Raw genomic sequence first — 26999 nt, 5'->3', positions numbered from 1 at the left:
AAAGTTAATACAATTAATCGCCAAATTTTGAGGGGGTGACATTCCTAAGAAAACAGCAGCAGAAAGTAAAAAATGTGAATGCTGATATACTGAACCTATGGGAAATGGGGGGTTAGGTTCCTGTGGCCACCAAAAACTATAATCTTTTATTACCAGAGACTGCTGATAATACTTTTTTCCATAAAATTCTTTATAACAAAAGTTTAATTCTGATAATACGTACCAGTAGCACAGCAGTTGGGAAATAACCCATAAAATGCAGGGGAGAGGAGAGGCAATGCCTGATGGGACTGGGAGGGGCAGGGATGGCAATGTCAGGAGAACCAGGTAACCTGCCACCTTTGATCTCCCATTTGGCTCTGTGACTGAAGTCTTCCCCAATGAAAAGCACGTGCCTTGGGTTGAGTCTCCGGCTCCCAGTCTATGCTTCTCCGCCTTGAGCAGCTTGGCTGACTTGCCAGGGGCAGCCTGGCCTGCTCCTTGGCCACTCTGTGCCAGACTGAGTCTGGCCCAATTGGCAGAGGGGGTAGCAGGGACAGTTGCTCAGCTGAGCAAGAGGCAGATGTGCACAGGTGCCAATGCAAAAGTGAAAATGAGATAACTAATACAATTAATTACAAGAAGGCTTGAAGTTGGGAGAGTTAAATACATGAATGTTGAGGATTGATTGTACGTAGCAGCCCATGAAATTAATTATGCTTGCCTGTACCAAGATGGATCAGAAATCAATACGGAAGCCACATCTATATCAAAATTATCAATGGTTATGGCTTTTTTTCTTTACAGTGAGAGCACAAATAACCAGTGGCCCAATACATCAGAATTACTCACTAATATATTTTTAAAACTTTTAAAAGCTGGATTTCTTCATATATTTTCAATCATCTTAGGAATTTCTGGATCTATACTAAGGGGGGTATGGAGCAGAGAATTTATTAGACTGTTCTGGCCTCAGACTCAGAGAGCTTTTGAACAGTCATTTCTTTTATCCCATCAGTTTCCTGAATAAAACTAGAATGTGGATATGCGTAGCTCAATGCCAGAAGTGAGAAGGGTCTTTCTATCTACTAAAGGAGTTAAAATAACGTTTTAGCCTACACTGAAGTGACCATAAGATGGTAAGAGCAATCCAAGGTGTTCTCACGCATGGAACCTAAAGGTGAAAGAGTCACACAAGATGATTCCATCTAGGCCTCCTATTTATGAGACAGAGACCCTATCAAAAGTTTTCCTTTTATGAATTAAAAGTTAAATATAACCCACAAAGGGAGAGCCTTAAAACTTCAATCACTTTTAAAAAACACATCAAAATGAAGAGTGACAACTTAAATTCTGATATAAACATGCCCTTCTTCACCTAATGTTAATAGGAACAGTCTTATTTTTAATATGGATTTTGGTATGTTAGGGGAAAAAATGCACGAAACTGAAGAAAACTTCTACTGAACTAAACAAATTTTATTAAAATAAAAATATAAGTATACTGTACCTTAACTTCCGTTCTCTTGAATGCTAGAAAAGTTGTTTCTTGTTTCAGTTTAGTTTCCGGTTTTTTAACCAATGGATCTTTGACAGCTGGAGCTACTGAAACAACTGCAGGAGCTGGTTTTTGGGCTGGTTTCTGTGTCTTCTGAGCCTGGAGAAATAATCAATTGTTTCTATGAGGAACAGGATTTGGGGCATTCAATTAAAACACTAAACAGGAAAAAAGATCAGTAAGACCCCTTTCTACATGATCTGACCTTATAAGAAATTAGACTGTTCTAAATATTTTATCATCCACATGAAACACAGAATCTGGGGCAAACTTAACATATGTCATATTAATGAATGTAGTAGACATAATTTCTGGCAAAGACAACAGTGCATATGGGAAATTATGATGACTAGATGCTACAACAATGTTATCGAATGTCAACTGAAGTCATTCAGAGAAAAGAAACAGGGAAGGCATTTGCAATCAAGGCAAGCCTACTTCTTCACCAGGCCTGGTCTTCTTAGCTGGAAGAACTCTTCACGGACCAGTCACCTACTCTGACTCAATGAGACCAGGCTGGAAAAGGAACTGCTCCCCTCCACCCTCCAGCCCAACACAAAAGGACAGTGCTGGAGCTCCAAGAAGGGAAGGCAGAGGGAAGCTGTGACTCTGGCTCATACTCTATTCCCCAAACTAAGAGACATGACTCTTCTCCACTGAATTCTGAGGATTACCTAGTACATCCAAAGCAGAAATCACTATCTTTTCCCCTAAAACTACACCTCTTAACAAACTGCCCTTTTGCTGTCAAGTACATCACCATTTCTCCAGTCTCTCAGGTTTACAATCTTGCTGCTATCCTCAATTTCTCTCTCTCCTTCCTTTCAATGTATCTAATCTGTTGCCACATCTTGCTTTTTCTGCCTCTCCAATAGCTCTCGTATCCATACTTTCTCCTCGACTCACACAGCCACCATTCTAATTCACCTCCTTATCTCTTGCTTGGACTTTTGCAATTGCCTCCTAATTCATCTCCCTGTCTGATTTCTTCCACACAGCTGCTACCATGGTTTTCCTGAAGTGTAGATGCAGCCATGCCATAACTAAACTCAATTTACTCCAATGGCCACCTATTACCTTGAGGATCAGCTATAATCTCCTTTGGTTCTTAAAGTTCTTCACTCCCTGGCCCCAACCAGCCTCTCCCCAGGCCTGCTGGTCTCCAGCCCACCTGGCCTTCTCGCTGTTCCCCACACACTGTCTCTGTGCTGCTTCTGCACCAGCTGTTCCACATTCCTGAAATGGGCTCACTCTTCAGTCCCTTCCTTTTCAAAGACCTTGTTTAATTCAAAATTCAGCACATGTATCACTTTCCATGTGACCCCCTTCCTAATCCCAGGCTACTAGTGCGCTCTTGTTCAAAAAATCATCTTGATTAATTACTTTGCTTTATTAGTCAAAACAAGACTAAATAAAAATCACTAAGCTATTCTTTTTTAATATCAACACTTAAGATTCTTAGACTACATAGAGAATGCAAAACAAAGGAAAATACATGGAATCAAGAAACCCAGATTGTAGAATTGGTTCTGATGCAAACTTTTAAAATCTGTTTAGATAATCATTTAATCTCTCTTCCAATTTCCTCATTTCTGAAATTATCCCACAGAATGAAATTCAATTCAATTTAGCCAAATAAATATTTGCTACGTGCTACTCCACACTTGCAAGTAAAAAGTACTCTATAGGATAACTACCAAATTTAAGAGTTTAGAGTCAGAGTACCTGGGTTTGAGTCCTGGTTCGGCAACTTATTGGCTCCACGATTCTGGGTAAATAACTTCAGCTCTGTGGGCCTCAGTTTGCTCATCTATAAAATGACAGAGCTGGACTAGATTTGTAAGGTCCTCTCTAGCTCTATTATCCTATGAAACATTATAGCAATATACTTATTCAGTTAATCAAGAAGAGAGGAGCAGCATGGTGTAGGCAGGAGATGGCTGGATGACTAGTGCCTTATGTCTAACTCAGACTGGCCACTGCTGTATGACCACTGTGACCACTGACTGGCAAGGAGACCCCGCCACTCTCTAAGAATGAGAATTATACACATACAAGCTACTCAGATCTGTACTGGTAGAGAGAATTTCTACACCATTTAAATTATAGGTCCTGATATAAAAAAGGCATACCTCAGCCCCCTTATCAATCATTACTGTAACCAATTCCTGATGACTTAGGTAGACAGGGCATCATATTATTTGCTAAATATGGGACATGAGAAACTAAGATGAATAATTTGTAAACATGAATTAGTCTAGCTTCCAAATTGTAGCTGCACAAATTTTCAGGTTCAAACAAAAAGTTTAAACCTCAGGTTTTTCCTAGTTATTTATAATTTAGCTGAAAACAAACTATAAGCATCCTCACCATTCACTCTAACTACTTCTTGTGATTTACAAAGATAGACTAGAAACATTTACTTAGGTTTTTTGATAGTTTTCCTGATTAACCTTAAACAGACCTTTATAAAAGATGTAAAAAATATTTTATTGAATGTCACTGACCAAAAACAAAAGAAAAACTTGAGAGCCAAATAAACAGAAAACAATTTTCCTTTTTTTATTAAGACAGAAACATAAAATATGATACTCTATTCAATAACACAACGAATAAAAATGTTTCTTGGTTTCATCTAATTGCAGGCTAACTATGTGATGAAATAAAGGTGAAAGAAGAAGTAGACGTAGGAAATGAGAGAGATGATGGCAGAGAGAAAGAGGGGAAACAGGCGTGCAAAGAGCAAAAGATGATCTATGCAATTGGGAGGGATGATGAGAAAATGACACTGAAACAACATGGAGCAACGTCTCCATCTTCTGGTCTCTTATGATACTGCCACCAGAGACTTTTAGAGCTATGTTGTGTTTTCACAACTATAAGCATTCATGGGGCTATCACCTTCTGGTGCCTAATCAAAGGGCAGGATGAAATTAATCTCCAGCTCAGATCAGTACTGTGCCCAGATGTGCCATGTGGTGAATGGAAAATACATACTTGCCCAACACACCTACCACATACATACAGTAATATAAATATCCCCAGAAAACACACATAGCACACACAGTCATTTTAAAGGGTTTTTCCTATAAGCTTACATTTAATTGTTATTTTGGGAAATTTACATAAGCATGATTTAAACGTGACAACAGAGACTTCAAAAAAGACAAAGAGTTGGCTCCTACCATTCTCTTCATTTGCCTTGTGCATCGAGCACAGTACCATACAAGGCGTGGGTCGTTCACTTCCTTGTCAGTCACCTGGGGTTTATGGCAGTCCTGGTGGTAGAGATTATGGCATTCTTGACACTCTACCAATTGATTGCCAGACGCTACCGTCATCTGCCTAAGAGAACAGATTGTTGAAAAACGATATTTTATTAAATGCAGTGGAGTCTGAAGTCAGCAAGATAACATTTAGTATTAAAAACAAAAAAAGGAAAAAATTAAACCCACCAATACAGTTTCTTTTCTTTGCTCTTTCAAATGCTTTCATGGATTTCTATTTACTAAGTTTATAAAGCTAGGTGTTAGTAAAAAACTGTAAATATTTCAAGATTTTAAAATGACTGTCACAGGTAAATATAATGCCAAACTGGGCAATGGAAAGAAAACTGGGAAATCCATAGTACCTTAAGAGAACTGTGAATGCCAATTCATTAAGATTAATATGGAAATTTAAAAGTTAGACAAAAGAAAAAGAAATAACAACACTATCCATCTTGTAGAGAAATGTGCATAGAATTTAAGGTACGATTTTTAAAATCACGCAGTTACAGAAAAGGCATTAGTCAGCCTTGACTTTCAGAAAACAAGGCAGTTTACGATGAAGACTTCATTTCTTTAATTTATTTAGGTCTCTAGTGAAAAGAGTCACTTGGTATAAATGAAAAATTAGTGATATGCTTCTAAGTGGATGTACGTCTATGAATTAGCCAAATAGCATTTTCCAAATGATTTCTCTTTTCAGATGACAAATCAGGCTATTTAATTGCTAAGCAGCTTTTGGTACATATCCCTGAGGACCAGGTATCTAGGTAACCATGGTAACTATGTGTGGATGGGTGGGGAAAGGTAATACCTTATTTCTTTACTTAATAAGAAAATGAAGAAATTGTCCAGATGGTTTTATTGAAACACTTTATGAATATATATTTTAAACTAAATATTTCAGATTTTAAAATATATGTATATAGATACACACATATATGCACATTTCAGGTTGCATTAAATGCTTTCTCTTGATCCAATTCACTCCTAAGAGTAGCATTTTATCTAAAATAAAAGGATCTTCACACTTGAAGATACTTTCAAAAGGAAAATTATTCCTACTAGAAGCTAAAACCAGATATTTAAGGTTTTAAAAATACAAACTTAATACTTTATATTAAAATAAGAAGCCACTGTATTTGCCAGAATCCATAAGATACGCTGCTTAAATATTTGGAATTTCCCCAAACTTTAAATTTAAGCTAAAATACCCACATCATTTTCTTTACATAACAAAGTTCACGTTAGATTATTTTATATACTTTTCATCAAGATATCCTTTGGGACTAAATCAATATATATTTTCCTACCAACATCCATTTCCCTTCTTCCTTTAAAGAATTAAGGGGACAACCTAATCTGGAAGTTCAATTAATGTAAAATTCTTCAGTCATGGTAATCAGCCAACACTAGCTTGCAGCAATATGGTTTGTTTCGTCAATGGAAAGGAATCACAATTCCTGGATTCCCTTCCCCCCCTTCCCCCCCAGCATTGACATAAACTGACTTTAAGGCAAACAATTTTCCCTTTTATTTTTTCATTCATTTATAAGATGAGTACATTAGTTAACTCCAGCAGCAACCTTCCAGTGGGGCTTAGTTTATGTCAAAAGGAACAAATACAAGTAAAAATAATGAACGAAGCACCCAGGCAGCACAGCATAGCAGAAAAGGTGCTCAAGTTAGAGACAGGTCTCTTGCAAACAGATTTGAGTTCAAATCTCCTCTCAGACACTTGCTAGTTATGTACCCATGAAGAGGTCACTTCACCTCTTGCTGCCTCAGTTTCTTTATCTTCCAAATGGAGATAATAATGCTTATACTGTATCTCTTCAAAGGGCTGTTGTGAGGGACGTTCTCTATAAATACCACAGTCCACATGAAGATGATTTGTTTTCATTATTCTGGCTGCAAAGAGATGTCCTTTTTCAGAAGCATATCAGCTCTATCTCTCTGAAAAGTCACAATGATGATCACCCAGAGTCCACAAAGGAGTTTCAAAATGATCAAACCCAGATGACAAGAAACAATCCACAAGCATCTGTTGTCATGCTGGCACTAGGGACTAGCAGGAATTATAAGTAACAATTTTGTTTTAAAGAAGCTCACCTGTAACTAATCCAGCTACAATAATTTTTCACAACACTTTAAGTGACAAAAATCAGTTAAAAATTAATTGTCAGATATCTTTTTATCCAAATGAAACCTTTAAATATTATCTATTTTAACAAGTAACACTTTACACTATTCTACTTAAAATTTAACAGCTTCATTAAAATGTGGTGTGGCTCAAATGATTTATATAGAAGGAATAGTAACATCAAATTCCTAATTCAGCAGGGTAGGACACACATAAAGAATACCACATCTTTCTGAACATAAAATAGAAAGAATGGAAACAACCACACTTGTTGAAGCATGGATCGCTTCCCTTGCAGGCCACAAGTCTATAACAATCTCAATATTAGTGAGCTCTCAGAATTCCCTGCTAGTACAGTTGGGAAGGAACTTTAGAGAGCATACAGAAGCAGCTCACATTTGTATAATGTTTTAAAGTGTTTTCCTCACAAAGAACTCTTGGAGGTACAGAGAATCTGCAGGAATCTCCGCATTTTAGACAAGAGGAAACTGAAGTTCCGTTTGAACGATTTACCTCTGCCCACGCAGCCACCGCCAGACTCTCTTGGATCTTAGTCCAGTCATCTTTCCACTGAGCCACAATATATAACCAGGAATCCAACAAGTCATCCACAAAGTAAAGTAACATCAGAATAATTGGCAGCTTTAGCACCTGACTTCCTATAAGGATATGGAATTCACATAGGCATAAACCACTTTATTTTTCCTTCCCTTCATTTCTCTGTCTCTGTGTCTCTCTGCCTCTGTCTCTCTCTCTCTGTCAAGGTACGCTTACCGACAAACAACACAAGCCAATCCCATTTCCATGGCAAAGTCATCCGCACTGGTCTCATCAAAACTGGAGAGGTCGGGCATAGGTAAATCCTTGCTGGTTTGGACTGTGATGGGAGAAGAACGAGACTCCTGCTTCTCTAATCTGGGTTTCTTTGGAGCATCAACTCCTTCATTGGTGTCAGCCTTCATCTATTAAAAAGAGCACACGTGTACACACCACAAAGACATACACACAATGAAAAGCAAAAGCCATTAGTGTCTGATAGGCAAAATTACAAAATACTAAGAAAACAGCAAAGATGATAACACATGTAAAAATTTTAAAAATAAGAATAATTGGAATCTATAGTACTTTATTTATCTCACTAACTGGCAAAAATGCCTGGGAGGTATAAAAGTAATTTTTTTTCAATCAGTTAAAAATCACTAAGGAGAAAATTCTGTAAAATCAAAACATTTTACTGTGATCCTTTTATATTTGCTTTCCTATAGACCAGATAAACAAAAGTGGGCATTACATGGGCTCTGTTTTCTAACTGTGCCTTTTCATCTTTTGAATTTGATTGCCATATGACTAATGAATCTTCTATGTTTACTTGGTTTCCTGTGTGGTAGAAGAGTTGGCTGCTAAATTATTTCCAACAAAATCCCTCCCCTCCCTGCTCAGGCACCACCTTCATGACTTCCACTCAATAAATAACTTCCATCTTTATTTAATTACAATTTTCATTGTTCTCCATTTGCCACAGTTTAGGAAGGACACTGACAAACTGGGAAACATCAAAAAGAATGCACTGACAACTATGAAAAGTCTTGAGGAATGTTTAGCCTGCGGAAGAGAAGCCTCCAAGGAGAAAACACAGTTATCTTTAAGGATCTGAAGGACTGTCTTTCGAAAGAGAGATGAAACTTTCTGCTGGGCCTCAGAAGGCCAAACCAGGAACTATGGGCAGAGGGTACAAAAAAGGAACATGGACTTTATGTCTGAAAAAACTTTCTAACAATTAGAGAGATCCACAAGTGGAACAGGCTACTTTGAGAGGCAGTAGTTTCTTTCAAAGAAGATCTCTGAGCAGAGGCTGGACGATCACTTGTTAGTCATGTCTGAGGGGCAGAAGTCTTTTTTCAGACAGGCTAGGAAGCACTGAAGTCTTTTCTAATCCTCAAAATTCTGTGACTCCTTCTTACTCTTTCTTAGTAATTAGTTAATTGCTACCAGCACTTCATCTTAATTAATTTAATCTAAATGAATATTTGCTACATTAGCTCTTCATCCTCAAATTTATTCTTGGCACATGACCTTATCAAAAACCTATCCTGAGTCAAATGCAAAGATCCTGCAGTTTTCCACATGTAATACCATCCTCTGTATGATTTTTCTAATTATCGCCACATTTGAAGCAGGACACTGATAAGCTTGAGAGTATTTAGAACTAAGCGTCCAGGATGGTGACAGATCTTGGGATTGTGTTATTCGAGCTGAAGGAACTGGGGATATTAACCCTGGAAAAGATAAGAGGGAGACATAACAACCTTTCTCATACATTGGACTGTCATGTGGAACACGAATTAGACTTGTCGGACTTGTCCCCAAAAGGCAGGCTGAGATCAATGAGTGGAAGCAAACAGAGATTTAGGCTTGATGTCAGGAAACGGTGGAATGTGGTGCCTTGGGACAGAGTGGGCTTCCTTTTCCTGGAGTTTTCAAGTAAAAAGGTGGCTGGCCACTTGTCAGGTATTATGTAGAAGGGATTCCTGCCTGGAACTAGGTCCCTTTTAATGCCTATTTTATGACTAATTTTATTTGACTTCGAGCTCACTCTGAGGACTCCTCATGGTGCTGCTATCACCTGCCTGACTGTCTTACTCTGTATAAAGTCCTGGAGTTTAGCCAACCTCATGGTTATGGCTGTCATTTACATGCTGCAACTGCAAAGAAAGGAGACTAATTTTCTTGTGTAGCTTATGGAGTAATGAACAAAACATTAGAGAAGTAACCAAAAGAGGATTACGTTACGATTCATTCCAACTTGCAGCAGTACTTAAGCTTGGCCAGTGACTCCTAACGGTATTAGTTCTAGTGAATATGAGTATCTTTCTTGCCAAAATGAAAACAAGTGACCTTATTTAAAAGAGAGGTTTTAACCTGGGGTTTGTGTATCATTTTCAGGGGGCCCATGAACATACATCTTTTATTTTCTCTAACCTCTAACTAAAATTTATCTGAAAATTAATTCTGAATTCAAATTCTAAATTAATTGAAAAATTAAACTTAAAATTGATTAAAATGCTGTCCTGAAAAGGAATCCATAGCATGGCCTTCCAGACTGCTGAAGGAGTCCAGGATGAAAAAAAGGTAAGAACACCCAATTTTGGAGCAAAATATGAATACAAAATTGTGTGTAATTAATTTACATATGACATGTTAAAAGACACTTATTAAGGAGATTAAAACAATCTTAACAGCAAGAAATTCTTTCTTGATGGTGCACAAAAGTTAGAGGTATGAAAGATATGATGACATGAGATGGTCATCTAATTGCTTAAAGGCCCAACTAAAATGTTTTGCTCATTAAGGTTACTCACTATAAGAAGGTCAGTTATATTCAAAATAATTACTTGTGTGACAGAAAATTGAACATAAGCAAGACTCTACAAAGAGAGAGCAATAAACAGGAATATTGGGGACCTGACATTTGTTTTCATGTTTCAAGTCAAACTGGACAAAAAAGGGACATTTTGGAGAAAAAGAGTAGCCAGTAATAAAGAATGGTATTTCTTATATGACTCAGAGATATAATTTCAAATATATGACAGAAAACTGCAAAATTCTTGAAAAACAAAGCTGGAAACATCAAAATGATGAGTGAAAATGTTACTTTTTTTCTTTGATATCAATGATACTATAAATTCATTCTATAAGAAGAGTCACAGTCAGGCATACTCCAAGTGAGAAACTGTGAATGGGGCAAAAGGAGTTAACTATGAGGCTTTGATCAGTTTCTCTGGAATGACAAATCTCTAGTTCTTCATGTACTACCTATGAAATAGCTGTTGATCAAAAATGCATAAAGTCACCTACTTCAGTGATTACATTTGGATATAAATTACTTTTGTCCATTTCCAAAAATCAAATACAGACTTCAAGGAGTTCTTTCAAATTTCACAGATAAATATTTAAGGTCTACTACGCTCTGGTTCCAGCCTACATTTCATTACTTATTTCACTGTGTTTCCTGTATATATCGACCTGCTGGGTGTTCCCTGATCTTATACTCTACCTGTGCATCAACCCTGCCTATCACTAAAGGCAGTAAATATTCTCTTTCCAAATCGGTCTTCTAAAATCCTTCTCTTTATTCCAGACCGTACTCCCCCATGATGCCTTCTCTGATCTCTCCAGCTAAAAGTGATTTATAGCACTTTGTTGAGGCATCTCTTTTGCCCTATCATCTTTACTGATTTGTGTATCTGATCCCTCCTATTACACTGTGAAGGTGGGCCTGTGTGGGATTTTATTTTTGTATCGCAGCAGGTACTTGATGATCATCTGAAATAATGAAAGAATGAAAGGACAAAACTCTGTTACATGTGAGGGCATTTAAGAGCACACACTGCAGGTTCTAAAAACAATCTTCATAGAGAAGTTAAGTTCCAAGGCAATGACACTGAAGGGAACAATGCTTTACCTGAGCCATGATGACACACTGTATGTTAGAAATGGAAGTCACTAGGCACACAAATTTGTGTGTCTGTATATGGATGACTGTTCATGCATCAATCTTCCCTCTCTAAGACAGTAAGGACCTTCTTTAATTCAGGAATAGTATCTGACAGGCTTGTAATGCTGCTGTTGAGACTTCTGGGGGCAGGGAGAGCCTGCACCTGCACCTATGATTTTTATCACAGTACAGAGTTGCTGTTGAATAAAATACCTCTACCAATACACACTTGTAACCACGTATTCTGTCACTTACATTCTTACAGTTAGTTGCCTAAGAGAAATTCAGTAGCTTGCCCACAGTAATAGAGCCAGAATCTCATAGGCAGGGTGTGAAGCCAGGTTTTTCTGATTCCAAAGCTAGCTCTTTATCTAAGCTGCACTGCTTCTCAACATTTAAATTCTGTTCTTAATCCTATTATCACCTAGACCTCAAATGTTTGTGGGTGAAGGTAAAAGCCTAGCATAACAATGTTCTAAAATTGTGCTCTTTAATCAAAACCTCAACACATCAATCAGAAATTATTTACTGAGTGCTTAGCTTACTATGTGTCTACACTGTGCATTAAGGGGTACAAAAGAAGTATAAAAGAGGTTCCTTCCTCAGGTAATTCACGTTGCTCTAATTCCTGTATTCAGATAACAAAAACACCCAAAACAAACACACACACACACACAAACAAAAAACCCCTTACTTTATCAGCAGGCCTCTTCTCAGCTTCTTTCTTAACCTTTTCAGTTGTGACAGCCTTGCCATTATTATTACCAGAAGGAAGACTAGAAGAAGTTTTAGGCTCCTGCTTAATGGAAATTGCTTTAGCACTTGACACTTTGGGAGGTTCCACTTCCTAAACGGTAAAAAAAAAACAACAAACAGATAATTAGACAGCATATAATTTTTGGTATGTTATAACTCTTTATAGGTCATATAGCTAAGCAAATCTTGCAACTAAAAAACCCATCACACTAGAAATACCAGGTAGCATAGCATGCAAAAAAAAAGTTGATATTTCATCACAATTTTTGGTTAAGGCTCAAAAGAAATCTCCTTGTGTCACAAGTACCTCAATAGTTCTTTCTTATCTTTATATTCAAAGGTTTTCATATGACATTTTTGCAAACAAATGGGAGTTTTTTCTTTTTATATAACTAGGGACATGACATTTACCTCCATATGGAACTTAACTGGTATTGAAAAACTCTTCCAACTTTAAATAATGCCTCCAAACAAATTCTGGAGCATCAGAACCCATGAAAGGATGGGGTGAAACAATTTTCTAGCCCAAGATAACTCAGAAGGTTAGCAGGAAAGGTCTGTTGCATGGAAGTGAGAGTGGACTGTAGTGCAGGCCATATCCCAGCAAATCAGCAGTATGCTTTGGGGGCAACTGAGTCAGTGGTGGCAGTGGTGATTTGAGGACCTCTCAGACCACAGAAGGTAAGGGGTCCAGACAACTGGTCAGCAGGAAATTGAACAGGTCCCTTGTCTGTCACCAGGGGCAAGACTCTGTTGCACTGCCTACACTTGAATCTGGGTCACAGTTCTGGGTCTCAGTCCCAGGGGGAGGAGGAGCACTAGCACACTAGGCTGGGACCCTGGTAACAGTTCCAAACTGGAAAAGGGTGCTTTGGGTCACTCACAGAGCAGAGCACATGTCAGAAGAGTAGTAAGCACACTTTTCCCTAGATTGTACCACTTTGGAAGAACTGAAAACTTAGAGGTCCCTAGAATTATCAGCTGAACAAAAAATCTGAAGCTTGGTTCAGTGCCCCCTCCGTCCTGGAAGCAGAGCCCCACTTTAACACACAGGAAAAATAAACTAAGAGCAGAAAAGGATCCTGACCATAGAAAGTTACTATGGTGACAGACAAGAGCAAAACATAAACTCAAAAGAAGTCAACAGAGTCAAAACTGTTGCATCCAAAGCCTCAAAGAAAAATGTGAATTAGTTTCAGGCACACCCTTTGACCAAGCAATACCGTATAAGTCTGTATCCCAAAGACATGAAAAGCAAAAAGAAAAAGAACCTATACGTACAAAAGTATTTACAGCAGCTCTTTTAGTGGTGGCAAAGAATTGGAAATTGAGGGGATGCCCATCTATTGAGTGTGCTCGTCCTTTGCTGCCGAAGAAGACCATGCCATCAGACAAATAATGACATGACTTGCACCTGACTTTGTTGTGAGTGAGGGAGGGCTGTGCAGGTCACCAGCCTCACTTCTCCTCCAGGGCCATCTGAATCCAGTGACCAGATATTCACCAGGATGATTGGAGATGACTCAGGATGAAGCAATTGGGGTTAAGTGACTTGCCCAAAGTCACACAGCTAGTGAGTGACAAGTGTCTGAGGTGAGATTTGAACTCAGGTCCTCCTGACTCCTGCACTGGTGCTCTATCCATTGCACCACCTAGCTACCCCGTATCCATCAACTAGAATGGCTGAACAAGCTGTTGTATATGATTGTGATGAAATATTTTCATGCTATAAGAAATGATGAGTGGGATGCTTCCAGAAAAGCCTGGAAAGGCTCTCGTGAACGGATGCAAAATGAAATGAGCAGAACCAGAACGCTGTACACAGTAACTGCAATATTGTATGATGATCTATTGTGGGTAACTTAGCTATTCCCAGCAATACAATGATCCAAGACAATTCTGAAAGATGGAGGATGAACAATGTCATGCCCCTCCAGAGAAAGAAGGAGACTGAATGCAGCACGAAGCACATGCTTCTCTGAAATGACTGCAGTGACCTGAGGATGCGGCCTGCTGCCCACCTCCAGGCAGAAAGGGCTGAGCTCAAGACACAGAATGAGGCACACATTTTCAGACATGTCCTTTTTCTTTACTTTCTTTTTCTGTTTTCTTTCACAACATGACTAACATGGAGATATGACTGCACATGTATTAACATGTATCAAATTGTTTGTTTTCTCAATGAGAAGGTAGGAGAGGGAGGGAGAGAATTTGGAACTCACTAATTTTTTGAAATGAATGTTAAAAATTGTTTTTACATGTAATTGGAGAAAAGTATCAAATTCATAAGGAAGTTAATTGGCACTTTTCCTCCTGCTCTTCTGAAACCTCCTGAAACCACATCGATACATTCAGACTCCAGCAAAAAGCAACACTAACAACTGAAAAGGTGAAAAACAAAATTTTCCTTTGTCAGCCTCTTTTTTTAAAAAAGCAATTAAATTTCATGTTAGTGAACTTGCATTTTTTTATTTGCTTCAAAATAAAGTCCTATTCCAAGGCTTCCTGCGGTATGGCATACTGACCACATGTCAATGTTTTCCGTAACTGAATTTCAGGAAGGGCTTTGACCAACTGGCAGACATAAACCTCCAGTGCTTCCTCCAAAGTGGACATCATGCAATGTTCCTTATAATTCTCTGCCTCCAGAGACAGCGTATTTCAGAAATTTGTATCTACTTTTTACATATAAACACTGTTAAACCCAATACTTGACTTTCTGTTTCAACTTTTAAACCAGAACAGAAATTAAGTACAAGCATAGGTTCCGAGGGCAAGGCATCTTCTCTACAAAATTATAGTGGTGGGAATTATAGCTAAGTGCTATAATTAAATGAATCCTGAGTGCTTTTTAAACGCGTAACAGAATATTTTTCTAAACTGCTCAAACTAGCAAAGTGAACAACTGTTGTTAATGACTTAAAAACAGATCCCACTCCCAATCATAACAAATTATTTATATTCAGTGCTTGATATCTCAGTTGACCTTATTAAATGAACTTCTTCTGTTTCAGTTTCAAAATGTTATTTTTTGCACCATATTTTTTTGCACTGCTGAAAATAACATAAAACAGAACTAATTTAATTTGTTTTAAAACTTGTTTTACATAACAGTGTACAGTCTATTAGCCTTGCTGTATTACTACTATGAGTCCACTTGAGCTCACCTACCCTCACCCTCACTAGGAGCCACTGGGCAGAGGTCATCATTGAAAACTAAAGGAGAGAGTGGGCAGTCCTGGAATCAGTCTCTGAGATAGGTCGAAGGGGAAATAACAGCTGCTTGGCTCTGATATTAAGTAGGAGTTGATGGTGGAGACTTGGCCCCATTTTGACCCTTAGATTTTATAACAGACTATTCTACCACACAACTCTGTCTTCCTCCACATTCTGTCCACTAAGCCCATAAACTAGGGTGACTTCCCAAGATCGAGCCCAACAAAAAGCTAAAGGTGGAGGAGGAGGAAGTGGTAGGAGCACTCAAGAGCTCACAAGCGACATGTCCACACCAACCCTGGCAATGTCTGGCAGCACAGTTCTAGAGCTTCACCTTTAATTCAAATTGTTTTCACTACTGCTTATGAGCACTGTTCTTTTTTGTGTTTAGGGCTTTTTTTAATTATCCTGAACTTAGACACTAAATAAAAGGGGCATTTCTACGCACACAATAGAACAAAAAAAATATTACACATGAAACTACACATTTCTTCTTTTCAAATATAATTAAAATCAACTGCCACTTCCAAAGTCAGCCTTCTTTCTTACCTTCCTTCTGTTCTGTTGTACTTTTTTAATTTCAAAAAGGCACTTCGAAGACTTTTTCTGTTTCTTTTTCTATTCTAATCCAGTCCTCTCCTCTCCTCAAACCCTCACCATTGGTGGGGAAAAAACAACAAAATGCACCCTTGTAACAAATATGGATAGTCAAGAACAATAATTCTCATACTGAAGAAGTTTGAAAATGTATGTCTTATTCTACATCTTGAGTTCAACTCTTCTCTACCTAGAGATGGGCAGCATGCCTTTTTGCCAGTTTTGGTGATCATGGTGGTCACTGAGCTCATATGGAATCGTTGTTCTGTCATTTCAGACTCTTCATGACACCATCTGGAGTTTTCTTGGCAAAGATAATAGAGTGGTTTGTCGTTTCCTTCTCCAGCTCATTTTACAGATGAAGAAACTGAGGCAACGAGGATTAAGTGACTTGCCCCAAGTCACAGATAGTATCTGAGCCCAGATTTGAACTTAGGAAGATGAGTTTTTCTGTCTTCAGGCCCAACACTCTATCCACTGCACCACCTACCTGCCTCATAAAGGTGAAGTCTTTCCAAGTCATTTTTTATGAGGTGGCCAGGTAGTGCTTCACCCACTGCTATGAAAAGATGCTTGTAAGGCAATGAGATGGTTCAGTGGATAGAGTACTGGGCTTAGGGTTAGAAAGAAACAAATTCAAATATGACCTCAGACACTTAGTAGCTGTGTGACCCCGTTCAAGTCACTTAACCTTTGTCTGCCTCACTTCCCTCATCTGTAAAATGGGGATAATGACAGCACCCACCTCTCAGGGTGTTCTAAGAATCAAATGAGATAATAACTGTAAAGCATTTAACACGGTGTCTGGCACATGAATGTTAGCTATTATTATAATGGTGTTGTTACTGTATAATTTGTCCTTTTCTTCTGCATAATTCACTCTGTATCAGGACACACAAATCTTCCCAGGTTTCTATAAAACCATACTTTTTTCTGCCATTTCTCATGGTACAATGGTATTCCATTACATTCATGTACCATGCGTTCAGTCATTTGCAAATTGATGAGCAGCTCCCCTCCATTTCCAATTTTTTGCCACTATAAAAGAATTGCTATAAATCTTTTTGTACTTATGAGTTTCCTTCCTCTCTACTTTTTAAAAAATCTCTTTGGTGCACAGGCCTAGTAGCATTATCATGGTAAAAGGGTATGCATAGTTCAGTGACTTTGAGGGTGAATGGGTATTGTTTCACATTTCTTTCAGAAAGACTGAACCAATTCAGAGCTCTACCAACGGTGCATTAGTACGCCTATTTTCTGTCAATTCTTCCAAAAAATGTCATTTCATTTTTTGTTATGTTTGTCAATCCAATTTGCTTTAATTTTCATTTCTCTTATTTTTTAGTGATTTGGAGAATTTGTTCACATCATTGACGATAGCTTAGACTTCTTCTTTTGAAAAGTACTTGTTCATATCCTTTGATTATTTAACAACTAAGGGATAGCTCTTGTAAATATGAAGCAGTTTTTCATAAAACTTGGATATGAAAGCTTCATCAGTGAAACTCGCCACTAAGATTTCTTCTCCTTGGGAATGGATTGATACGCAGGGTCAGAGTGAGGAGCTAAGGATGACGCTGAGGTTTTGTGCCTGAATGACTGGGAGGAGGCGGTATCCTCACCAGTAACAGGGAGGTTCTGTTTTGGCCATCTTGCATTTGAGAAGCCTGTTTCAGAACAAAGACATTAGGACTGATGTGGAGTATCACCTGCATTGAGATGATAGCTAAATCTCTGGGAACCGATGAGATCACCAAGCATGGGAGAGGAGAGCAAAAGAGAAGTGGGCCCAGGACAGAGTCATGTATCTGCTTAGAGCTTATAAAGTAGAAAATGGTGATCTAATATACATATGATATGAAGTGAAAATCTATCCCTAATTTTTACCAGAATGCTTTCCTGGAAGTTTCTGTCAAATAGTGAGTCCTCAGCTCTCTATTACTAATCTGTTCTACTGAAAGACGTCTGCTTTTTAACCAACACTAAATCACTTTGAGGATTATTGCTTCATTGTATAAACTGAGTGCTGGTACTGCTAGGCCCTCATCCTGACCAATATTTTTTATAATTACCCTTGACATTTGTCATCTTCTTCCTCCAGATGAATTTCATTATTTTTTCCCTAGCTCTATAAAGTATTCTTCAGGTAGTTTCACTGGTATGGCACTGAATAAATAAACTGACTTAAATGGCATTGTCTTAATTATATTTTCATGGTCTATCCATCAGCAATTATCATTTCTCTAATTATGTAAATCTATTTATATACATAGTTTGATAGTTACATTCACATAATTTCTGTGTATGTCTTGATCAATGGACCTTAAAATATTTTATGTGTGTGCACATGTATATGTACATGTAAATATAAAAATTAATATGTTGAGGTGTGTGTGTGCATGCGCCAAACCATAAAAAAATTATTTTGAAAGGAATGTCTCTCCCTCTTCCTGCTGGATTTGATGATAATATACAGAAATTCTGATTATTTACATGGATTTATTTTACATCCTACAATATTGCTGAATTTGTTTCAATTAATTTTTAGTTGACAATTTTGGTTTCTATAAATAGATCCCAAATATCATACGCAAAAAGTCATAGTTTTGTTTCTTCTTTGCTTGTACATTTGTTCTCTAAATTTCTTTTCTAATCCTATGGGTACAGTTAATACTTTTGGCATGATAGTAAACAAAAGTGGTGATCAAGGACAACTTTTAGCCTTTCCTCATTTCAGATAATGCTGACTTGGTTTTAGATAGATATTATTTACTATTTTAAGAAAAGGTTCATTTATTCTGTTGTTTTCCAATGTTTGAAAAGGAAATCTTTTGTCAAGTGTTTTTTAGCACCTAAATAAATAATCCAGGGCAGGTAGGTGGTGCAGAAGATAAGAATGCTGAGCTTAGAGTTAGGAAGACCTGAGTTTAAATCCTGCCTCGAACACTTACTATCTGTGTGACCCTGAACAAGTTTCCTCATCTGTAAGATGAATTGGACAAAGAAATGGCAAACCCCTCCAGTATCTTTGCCAAGAAAATCCCAAATGGGATCCCAAAGAGTACAACACGACTGAAACGATGGAACAATATATAATCACAGAAGTCATTTTTGCTATTAATATGGTTTATTAAATTCAGTTTTCCTTATACTGAACAAACCTTGCACTGTTGGTCTAAGGCCAAAGTCATGGTATAAAATCTGTTTAATATATTATTATAGCTTCTCCGCTAATATTTTATTTAATAGTTTTGCACAGATGTATATTGGCATGTAGTATTCTTTCCTTTGTTTCCCCCTGGTTTTAGTATCAAGACCATATTTATATCACAGAAAGTTTGGAAGAATATACTGTTTCTACTTTTGCAAACAACTTGTTGAATACTTGAATGGGGGGAGACTTGACAGACTTCACTTGTAAATCTGACTCTGGGCTTTATTTCTTTGCAATTTCATTTACGGATTATTCAATCCTTTAAGCTCCTTCTTGTGCTGGGAATCTGAATATTTTATATTTCTGCATATGTTATCAGTTATATAATTGAGCAAAATAGTTCCTGACAATTCATTTCATCTTTAATTGTTGTGAATTCTCATTTTTCATACAATTTTGGTTTTCCTCTCTCTTTTTTAATGAGATTTGTAAGGTTGAAAAAAAACCTTCTAGTTTTATTTTTGAATTCAATAAGTTTTTAGTTTTCAATTCTGTTCATTTCTTCGTTTTTTTAGTTTTTACTTTGGTATTTAGCTGCAATTTTTGAGTTGTTGCTTTTCTTTTTTTTAATGATACATTGTCTCATTGTCATTTTCTTTCATAAAAGTTTTAATTGGTTCACCAATCTTGAATGAAATTATTTAGTCTGCAATTAATCGTTAATCCTTTCAACGAAGGCCTTTATTGAATATAATTTTTATTGCATTTTGGTCAGTAAAAATGTATTTAGCATTTTGGCTTTTCCCGCATTTGTAAGTTTTTCTGCCATGATACAAGCGTCAACTTTAGTAAAAGTTCCACATAGAGTTGAGAAGCATATGAACTGTTTTCTGTTTATTTTCAGTAATTGCCAAATATTTATCATTTTTAACATTTCTAAATTTCAATTCAAGTTCTCAACTTTTTAAAAAATATTTTTGTTCTGACTAGTCTAGGTGTGTGACGCCCCAGTTAGCATAATTTCACTATTTCTCCCTGAAATCCAATGAACTTTTCCTTTAAGTATTTATGCTATGCTGTCTGGTACATACGTGTTATTGCTGTCTAAGGAATCTTTATGGATAATGTAGTTCTTGCTTATTTCTAATAACTTGTCTCTTTTTACTGCTGCCTTTCCTAAAAACACTGTGACCTCTGCTTTTCTGCATTCATCTGAAGCACAGCAGACTTTGATCCAGTCTCTTATTTCACCTTCGGGTGAATCTTTGTGTTTCTAGTGTGTTTTGTGTCAACAAGATGGTGTTGGATTTACTTTCTAATCCAGCCTGCTGTTCTCCTCTGCTCGATGGGTGAGCTCATCCCATTTATTTTCACTGTTGTGTTCACATGTTAAATGTGTACTTCCTTTCCTGAAGGAGAAATAGGAGCAGCATATGCCAGGCAAGCCAAATCACCTTTACTTCAACACCCCTCAGAAACTGATGGGAGGTGATACATGACCCTAAATACAAGAGCCTTGGAAATAGCAATATCCTCTTGACCACCAGCCCTGCTTCCAAGTCAGGCCCCGCAGGTAATCCAATTTAGCAGAAGATTCACTGCAGAGGAGCCCACCTTCCTTACCACTGCTGATTGTGGATAGGCTTGTATTCCAAGAGTCTGGGCATTGGTATTCTCAGACTACCAATCCTATTTGCATCCTAGGCTGTACAGCCATTGCCTCGGAAAGAAACCCCTGTGTAGCTATGGCCGAGCAACCACTTCTCTGTGTGTTTATAGCCACACCTCCTAAGCAGCCACAGCTACTGAGTACTGGAGAAAGAAAATTCTCACCATTAAATGGACATGCTTTTGCCAAGAGAAATATTATAGAGAATGCATTGTATCTGTTTCGCCAGGACATCCGACAAACCTGAGGACCTTTCCAAGATCTGCAGCTGATTCCTTTAATATATGTTCTCTTTCCCTCTAGAATATGAGCTCACTGAGAGCAATGACTGTCTTGCTTTCTCTCTGCACTTCCAGCACCTGGCATTGTGCTTTACACACAACAAGTGGCTAATAAATTCATTCAATGTTTAGCTGGTATTTTTCCTCTCTTCCCCGCCCCTCTCTATACAAATAAGGTGGCAGAAGAGAGTTTGCTTAACACTAGTCATCTGTAACTGAAGTGATGTTTCTCCTTTGTCCCTCTTCTCTTCCCTTTAACCTGTCTGCAATCACAGGTTCCTACTTTTCTCTTTTATTTAATGCTTCCTTCACACTCTACTTTCCTACAATGAGTTTAGTTTTTTAACTGCTTCCTAACCTGTCCTGCCCTCCCTCTTAAGTCAATCCTCTTCCTGAACTTTTTCCTGTGCAGACAAGAGTTAGTACATGGCAATCACAATTTTCTCACCTCCTTTTCCATTTTTGAACCAGCATCATCTCTTGCACTCCTATTGTGTGAGAGATTAAGATTTCTCCCTGGTATATTCAGTCCCTTTCTCTCATATTTCCTTTCCCCTGACACCATCAAAAGAGGAAAATAGAAACAAAAACACAACCATTCTCTTTCGTCCTCAAGCGTCTCATTTAAGTTTCTCTATGACTCTACAGGGCACAAAGATTCTGAAAGAACACTCCTGCCTTCTCCTCTCTTTAGAATATAAATAATTCATTATATAGTTCCTTCCACTTGATCAAATACATTTATCTTTTTATATTTCTCTTGTCTCCTATGTTTGCACTTCAAAGTATCTACTTACTTCTGGTCTTTTTTAAGAGGAATATTTAAAAATCCTCCATTTCACTAAAGGTTCTTATTTTTCCCCAGTAGATTACATTGAGGCAGCAAGATAGGACGGTATGTAGAGTGATGGAGTCAGGAAGATCCAAGTTCAAATCAGATGCTTACCAGCTGCGTGTGCCTGGACAAGACACTTAACCTGTCTGCCTCAGTGTTTTTATCTGCAAAATGGGGATCCTAATGGTATCTATCTCCCAAGGTTGTCATGAGGATCAAATGAAATGTTTATAAAGCACTCTGCAAACTTAAAGTGCTACATAAATGTTAGATACTGTATTATCACTATAGTATAAAATTCAGTTTTGTCAAGTAAGTTATTTTGAGTTGTAAGCTTTTATATTTTTCCTTTTGGAATACGGTATTCCAAGGTCTTCTTGCTTTTTAAAGTGGTATCTGCTAACTTTTGTCTGAGACTAAATATGTTCCATTAGTAACTGAATGCTTCTTTCTGGCTGTCTGAAGTACTTTTTTGTTGAACTGGAAACTCTGTATTTCAGCTCTTACACTCCTGGGAGTTTTCATTTTGGAGTTTCTTTCAGGAGGTGATTGGTATATAATTTTAATTTCACCTTATCCTCTGTTTCTAACAGATCTGGGTATTTCTGTCTATAATTTCTCAAACTAGGGTATTCACATCTTTTTTCTTTGGTTACGATTTTCAAGTAGTCTCACGATTCTTAGATTCTCTCTCCTTGCCCTGTTATTTATGTTGGTGTTTTGGGTATTATAAATATTTTCTTCTGTTTTTCAATTTTTTTAAATTTCACTTCTACTATTTCTTTCTGACTCATGGAATCGGTGCTTTCTGTCTGGACCATTTTAATTTTCAGTGAGTTCAGCTCCTGGCTGAGATTTACCACTGTCCTTAGCTATTTGTTTCCCATGCGCTTCTTTCCTCCCTGGCTGCTGTCTCCTCTGACATTCCATTTCATGTCTCATTTCATTTTTCCAGGCATTCTTGCAGTCTCTGTGGACACGACAGTATTTTTCTATGAGGTTATATTCAATTTTGCTGCAGTGTTACTCTCTTCCAGCTTACCTCCTGATTTTCTCTTAGACACACAGTATTTCTTCACTGTCATTTTCTTCTGTTCACTCATATTTCCAGCCTCATTTTCTGGAGTGAGGCTTTTTGCCTACATCCAACTCTGCTCTGTCCTATACTTTTGGGTAGAGTGAGCAGGCCTTGCTTGGTCCTGACTGAGGAGGCTAAGGCAAGAGCTTGCTTTCTTCAAGAATTCCTGTGTTTTGCTTGCCTCCTGGTGGCTTGACTTAGGTTGTAGTCATGGCTTTCTCTGTTTCCTTACCTCTGCAAAGTTCTGACCCAAGAGTTGGCTCTGACCTTTGCTGTGAGTCTGCAAGGTACCGCCCCCCCCCCCCCGCTCCATACTGTGGAAACTGTGGCTTATGTTCCTGCAAGACCCCAGGTACTTTGCTGCCAGAGTGCTAGGTTGGCCCCATCTTCTGCTGTGGCTATAGCTGTGTCTTGGTCCGGGGGCTCTGCTGCTGGGGCACTCATTGATCTGGCCCTGTTCCCTATTCTGGTTCCAAGCACTCTGCCTTCTGCCTCCCTGGGCTGGTCTCTGTCCACATTATCCACAGGATTCCAACAATTCATTTCTACAGTCCTGGATTGGATGGAGGAGAGTACAGCTATTTCTCTTGGTTTTTTGTACCACTGTTGTTTCTGGAGCTCCAATGGTATGGAGTGGAGCCAGATCCTCCAGGTCTCAACATGCTGCCATCTTCCCATAAATCCAGCCCTTTTTACTATGTAACAAAAAAATTAGCCTTTCATTTTGCTTAATTCTGTAATTCCATAGACTAAAGCCTTTAGGACTAAGACAAAAGAGAAGGATATAGTTCTTATGTTCAGAAAAAAAAAAATCAACTTTCTGTCAGATATACTAATAAATAAAATTGCTAAGGTGAGGTAGGTTTCATAAATGAGTGCATTTATCATTCACTTCTAATCTGAGAAAGAAGATTTCTATCCTCTAAATTTGTCTAACAATTTAACTTAGATTTGAATGCAGAGAGAAGAAAGTGAAATCTCATTTCTTCATGTTGTGAGAAATAATTGTGTCAGCAGAGGGATGATCTCTGGAGGCCTCAGTCTTTTACGCTGTCCATGTCCTTCTGATTTTTACCTCCGCTGCACCACACCCCTCCAGTTATTTAATTCACATACATACCTTCTGTGATGGGCGGTAACTCGAATCGATGCCTCTTGCCAAAGATTCATCCAACAGAGCTTTTAGCTTTTCAGCAGAATCCTTGCTCTTCGAATGTAAGAAGCCCAATGCTTTCAAAAAAATGGGATCAAGTTCCAAGTTCACAGTAGCAGCCATTGCAATTACTAAATAAAAAAAAGAAACATGAAAAAAAGTATTTTATTGTCAACTCTTAGTGATCTGTGACAGTGTTTTAGCTCCAGACTTGCATTTCTCTGCCATACAGTATGGTTTTGCCTATGTTTGGTGAATACAAACTAATTCTATTATTACCCTAAGTCAAACAGGCTTAGGAGGTAAATCTGCTACAAAAAATGCAAAATTCAAACAAATGTGGTTATTCTTAGTATAAGTTTTCCTGAGTTTAAAGGCCTGACATGTTCCAGCAAGTTTGGCTATTAACAAAATTCTTTATCACAACCTCTGTTTCTCTACTGATTTCCATTATAAAATCAAAGATAGAGTCTGACAAAGAGTGAAAGGTATATTCAGGGGTATCCAGATGTCACAGTGGAGAGACAGCTGGACATGGAGTTAGGAAGACCAGAGTTCAAAACAGGCCACAGACATTATCTGTGTGACCAAGGACAAGTCACTTATCCTGTTTGCCTCAGTTTCCTCCATGGTAAAACAGGGATAATAATCATATCTACCTTCCAGGGTTGTTTTGAGGATCACGTGAGATAACATTTTTAAAGTGCTTAGCTCAATGCCTGGCACATAGTAGGTGTCCTACATATACTTATTCTCTTCTCTTCTCCCTTTTCTTTCTGTCAGACTAACAATGAAGTCATAGTCAAGAACTTAAAAAAAAAAAGCAGTAGGTGAGCCACGATTAGGGAGTGCTCTAAGTACCTGGTCGCAGAAGCTGTATTGTTGCCCGTCATGCATTCTACATGCTTCTTGGTCCTTTTTCTCTCAATCTCATGTACCCCAGAAAACCTTCCTCATGCCCTGGTTTTCTCAATTCTGTGCTTATTATATCTCACATTCCTATATACAATTAAAACCAATTTGAGGTAAGGGACCAAATCAAAATTATGTAAATTATCGTAATGCTAGGGTTCTTATAGAACTTTTAGTAAGAATAATGGTTATGATTACGATAAATGAAGGCATCCAACGATCTAGAATAATACTAAGAAAGCTTAACTTCAAAATATTGTGGATTTAGCTATAAAGCTATATCTCTGATGGTCAGTTATGCAAATGCTTTGGCTAGAAAGGAATTGTTAAAATTAAAATTTATTATTTTTGTTCATTCCTTTGGTCTCTCCATTGTGGTTTAGAATCCTTCTCTTGACTTGGGGTTTATATTATCATAACAGCACACATGTACTGGTATAGTTAAGGGTTAGTCAGCAATTCCATTATAATATTCCATTTTGGGGGGGTTTATAAAGCCATTAAAACTTTTGATTTACTATCGGTTGAATCTTGGCATATAAAAGTGAAGTGTGGAAATGCATTTTTTTTCTCTAAGTTTAAAAGGGAACAAAAGACTATTTGCTACTGCTGCTTGGTTATTTTAAAGTTTCAGAAGCAAAAAATGATACCTACTAACTTTCACTACAGAATGATTTAAATTGTTTTAAAAAGTTATACTGAAGTTAGACTTATCTCAAAATAAACTAAGCTAAGAGCAAAAATTTGAAAAAGTTATCCCCAGCCATCCCTGCCTTAAAGTCACTCTCCAATTCAATCTATCTTCCACTTAGCTGCTAAAGGGGGTCAAAGAACAAATTACAGAAAGAATAATGATGTGAAAGAAAACAATAATAATGAAATAACATGCCAAAATTTTTGCGATGTAGCACTTGTCAGGGGAAAGAATCATATGCCTACAAATGTACATTAACAAAATTTTAAAAAGAGCATTAATGAACTGAATATGCATTTAACAATTAGAAAGGCATTAAACTTAAAATAAGCACAAAAGAGGAAATGTTAAAATTGAAAAGAGAAGCAGATATGATGGAAACAACAATAACAGAAATGACAAAACTAAATGTGCTGGTTCCTTCAAAAGACTAATAAAATTGACAGAACTTCAGCCACAGTAATTAAAAAAGGCAGAAAATCAAATCAACAAAATGGCATATGAACAAAGTAAAATCACAACAAAATCATATGGAATGAAAATAATTATCAGAATATACGGTGCAGTTAAGTGCTAACAAACAAAAGTGAGAACACACAAAAAAGAGGAATATCTTTAAAAATATAAAACGCCTAAACTGATAGAGGACAAAATAAAGATTTTAAATAATCCAATCACAGAAAAGGAAATAAAACCAGTTATATATACGGAAAATTTTATCAGAGAAAAAAATTCTGATCCTGATGAATTCACAGAAGAATTCTATCAAACTTTTAAAGACTAATTAAGTAGCAATACTATGTAAATTATGGTCAAAAATTGAGAAAGAAAGCACCCGACCAGATTTCTTTTATAAATATAGTCTTAATATCTAAACAACGGAAGGATAAAACACAGAACCATAGATCAATAATGAATACTAACTTAAAAAATTTTAAATAAAATCCTGTCAAAAAAACTACAAGAGATTCATCCAAAAAATTATTCCTTGCGTTTAAATTGGATTTCTATCATGGATGAAAGAATGGTTTAAGATTAGGAAAGCAATCAACGTTATTTGGTCATACTGAAAACAAAAACATACAAAGTCACATGATTACTTCGACAGATGACAAAAAAGCATCAGACAAAGTTCAGCACTCACTGATGCTAAAAATTCTATGAAGCACCTTAGAAGGGCATTTTTTACATAAAAGAGTATCTATAAAAAAGT

General features: G+C 37.4%; 1 protein-coding gene across 2 annotated transcripts in view; it reads right to left on the bottom strand.

Annotated features, from left to right (window-relative positions):
• INTS12 (integrator complex subunit 12) overlaps positions 1-26999 on the bottom strand; it is a 37417-nt gene that overhangs the window by 4363 nt on the left and 6055 nt on the right. For both annotated transcript variants that reach the window (XM_072623187.1, XM_072623188.1), the window contains exons 2-6: positions 24148-24311; positions 12136-12288; positions 7721-7908; positions 4723-4882; positions 1490-1636 (exon numbers count right to left, since the gene is read on the bottom strand). In XM_072623187.1, the coding sequence (XP_072479288.1) occupies positions 1490-1636; positions 4723-4882; positions 7721-7908; positions 12136-12288; positions 24148-24303 (804 nt within the window). In that variant the 5' untranslated portion in view covers positions 24304-24311. The remainder of the gene's footprint in view (positions 1-1489; positions 1637-4722; positions 4883-7720; positions 7909-12135; positions 12289-24147; positions 24312-26999) is intronic.

This window comes from Notamacropus eugenii, chromosome 7 (genome assembly GCF_028372415.1).
Source record: "Notamacropus eugenii isolate mMacEug1 chromosome 7, mMacEug1.pri_v2, whole genome shotgun sequence".
NCBI classification, from domain to species: domain Eukaryota; kingdom Metazoa; phylum Chordata; class Mammalia; order Diprotodontia; family Macropodidae; genus Notamacropus; species Notamacropus eugenii.
The sequence above is the reverse complement of the archived record's forward strand: the minus strand, read 5'-3'. Positions and strand labels throughout refer to the sequence as shown.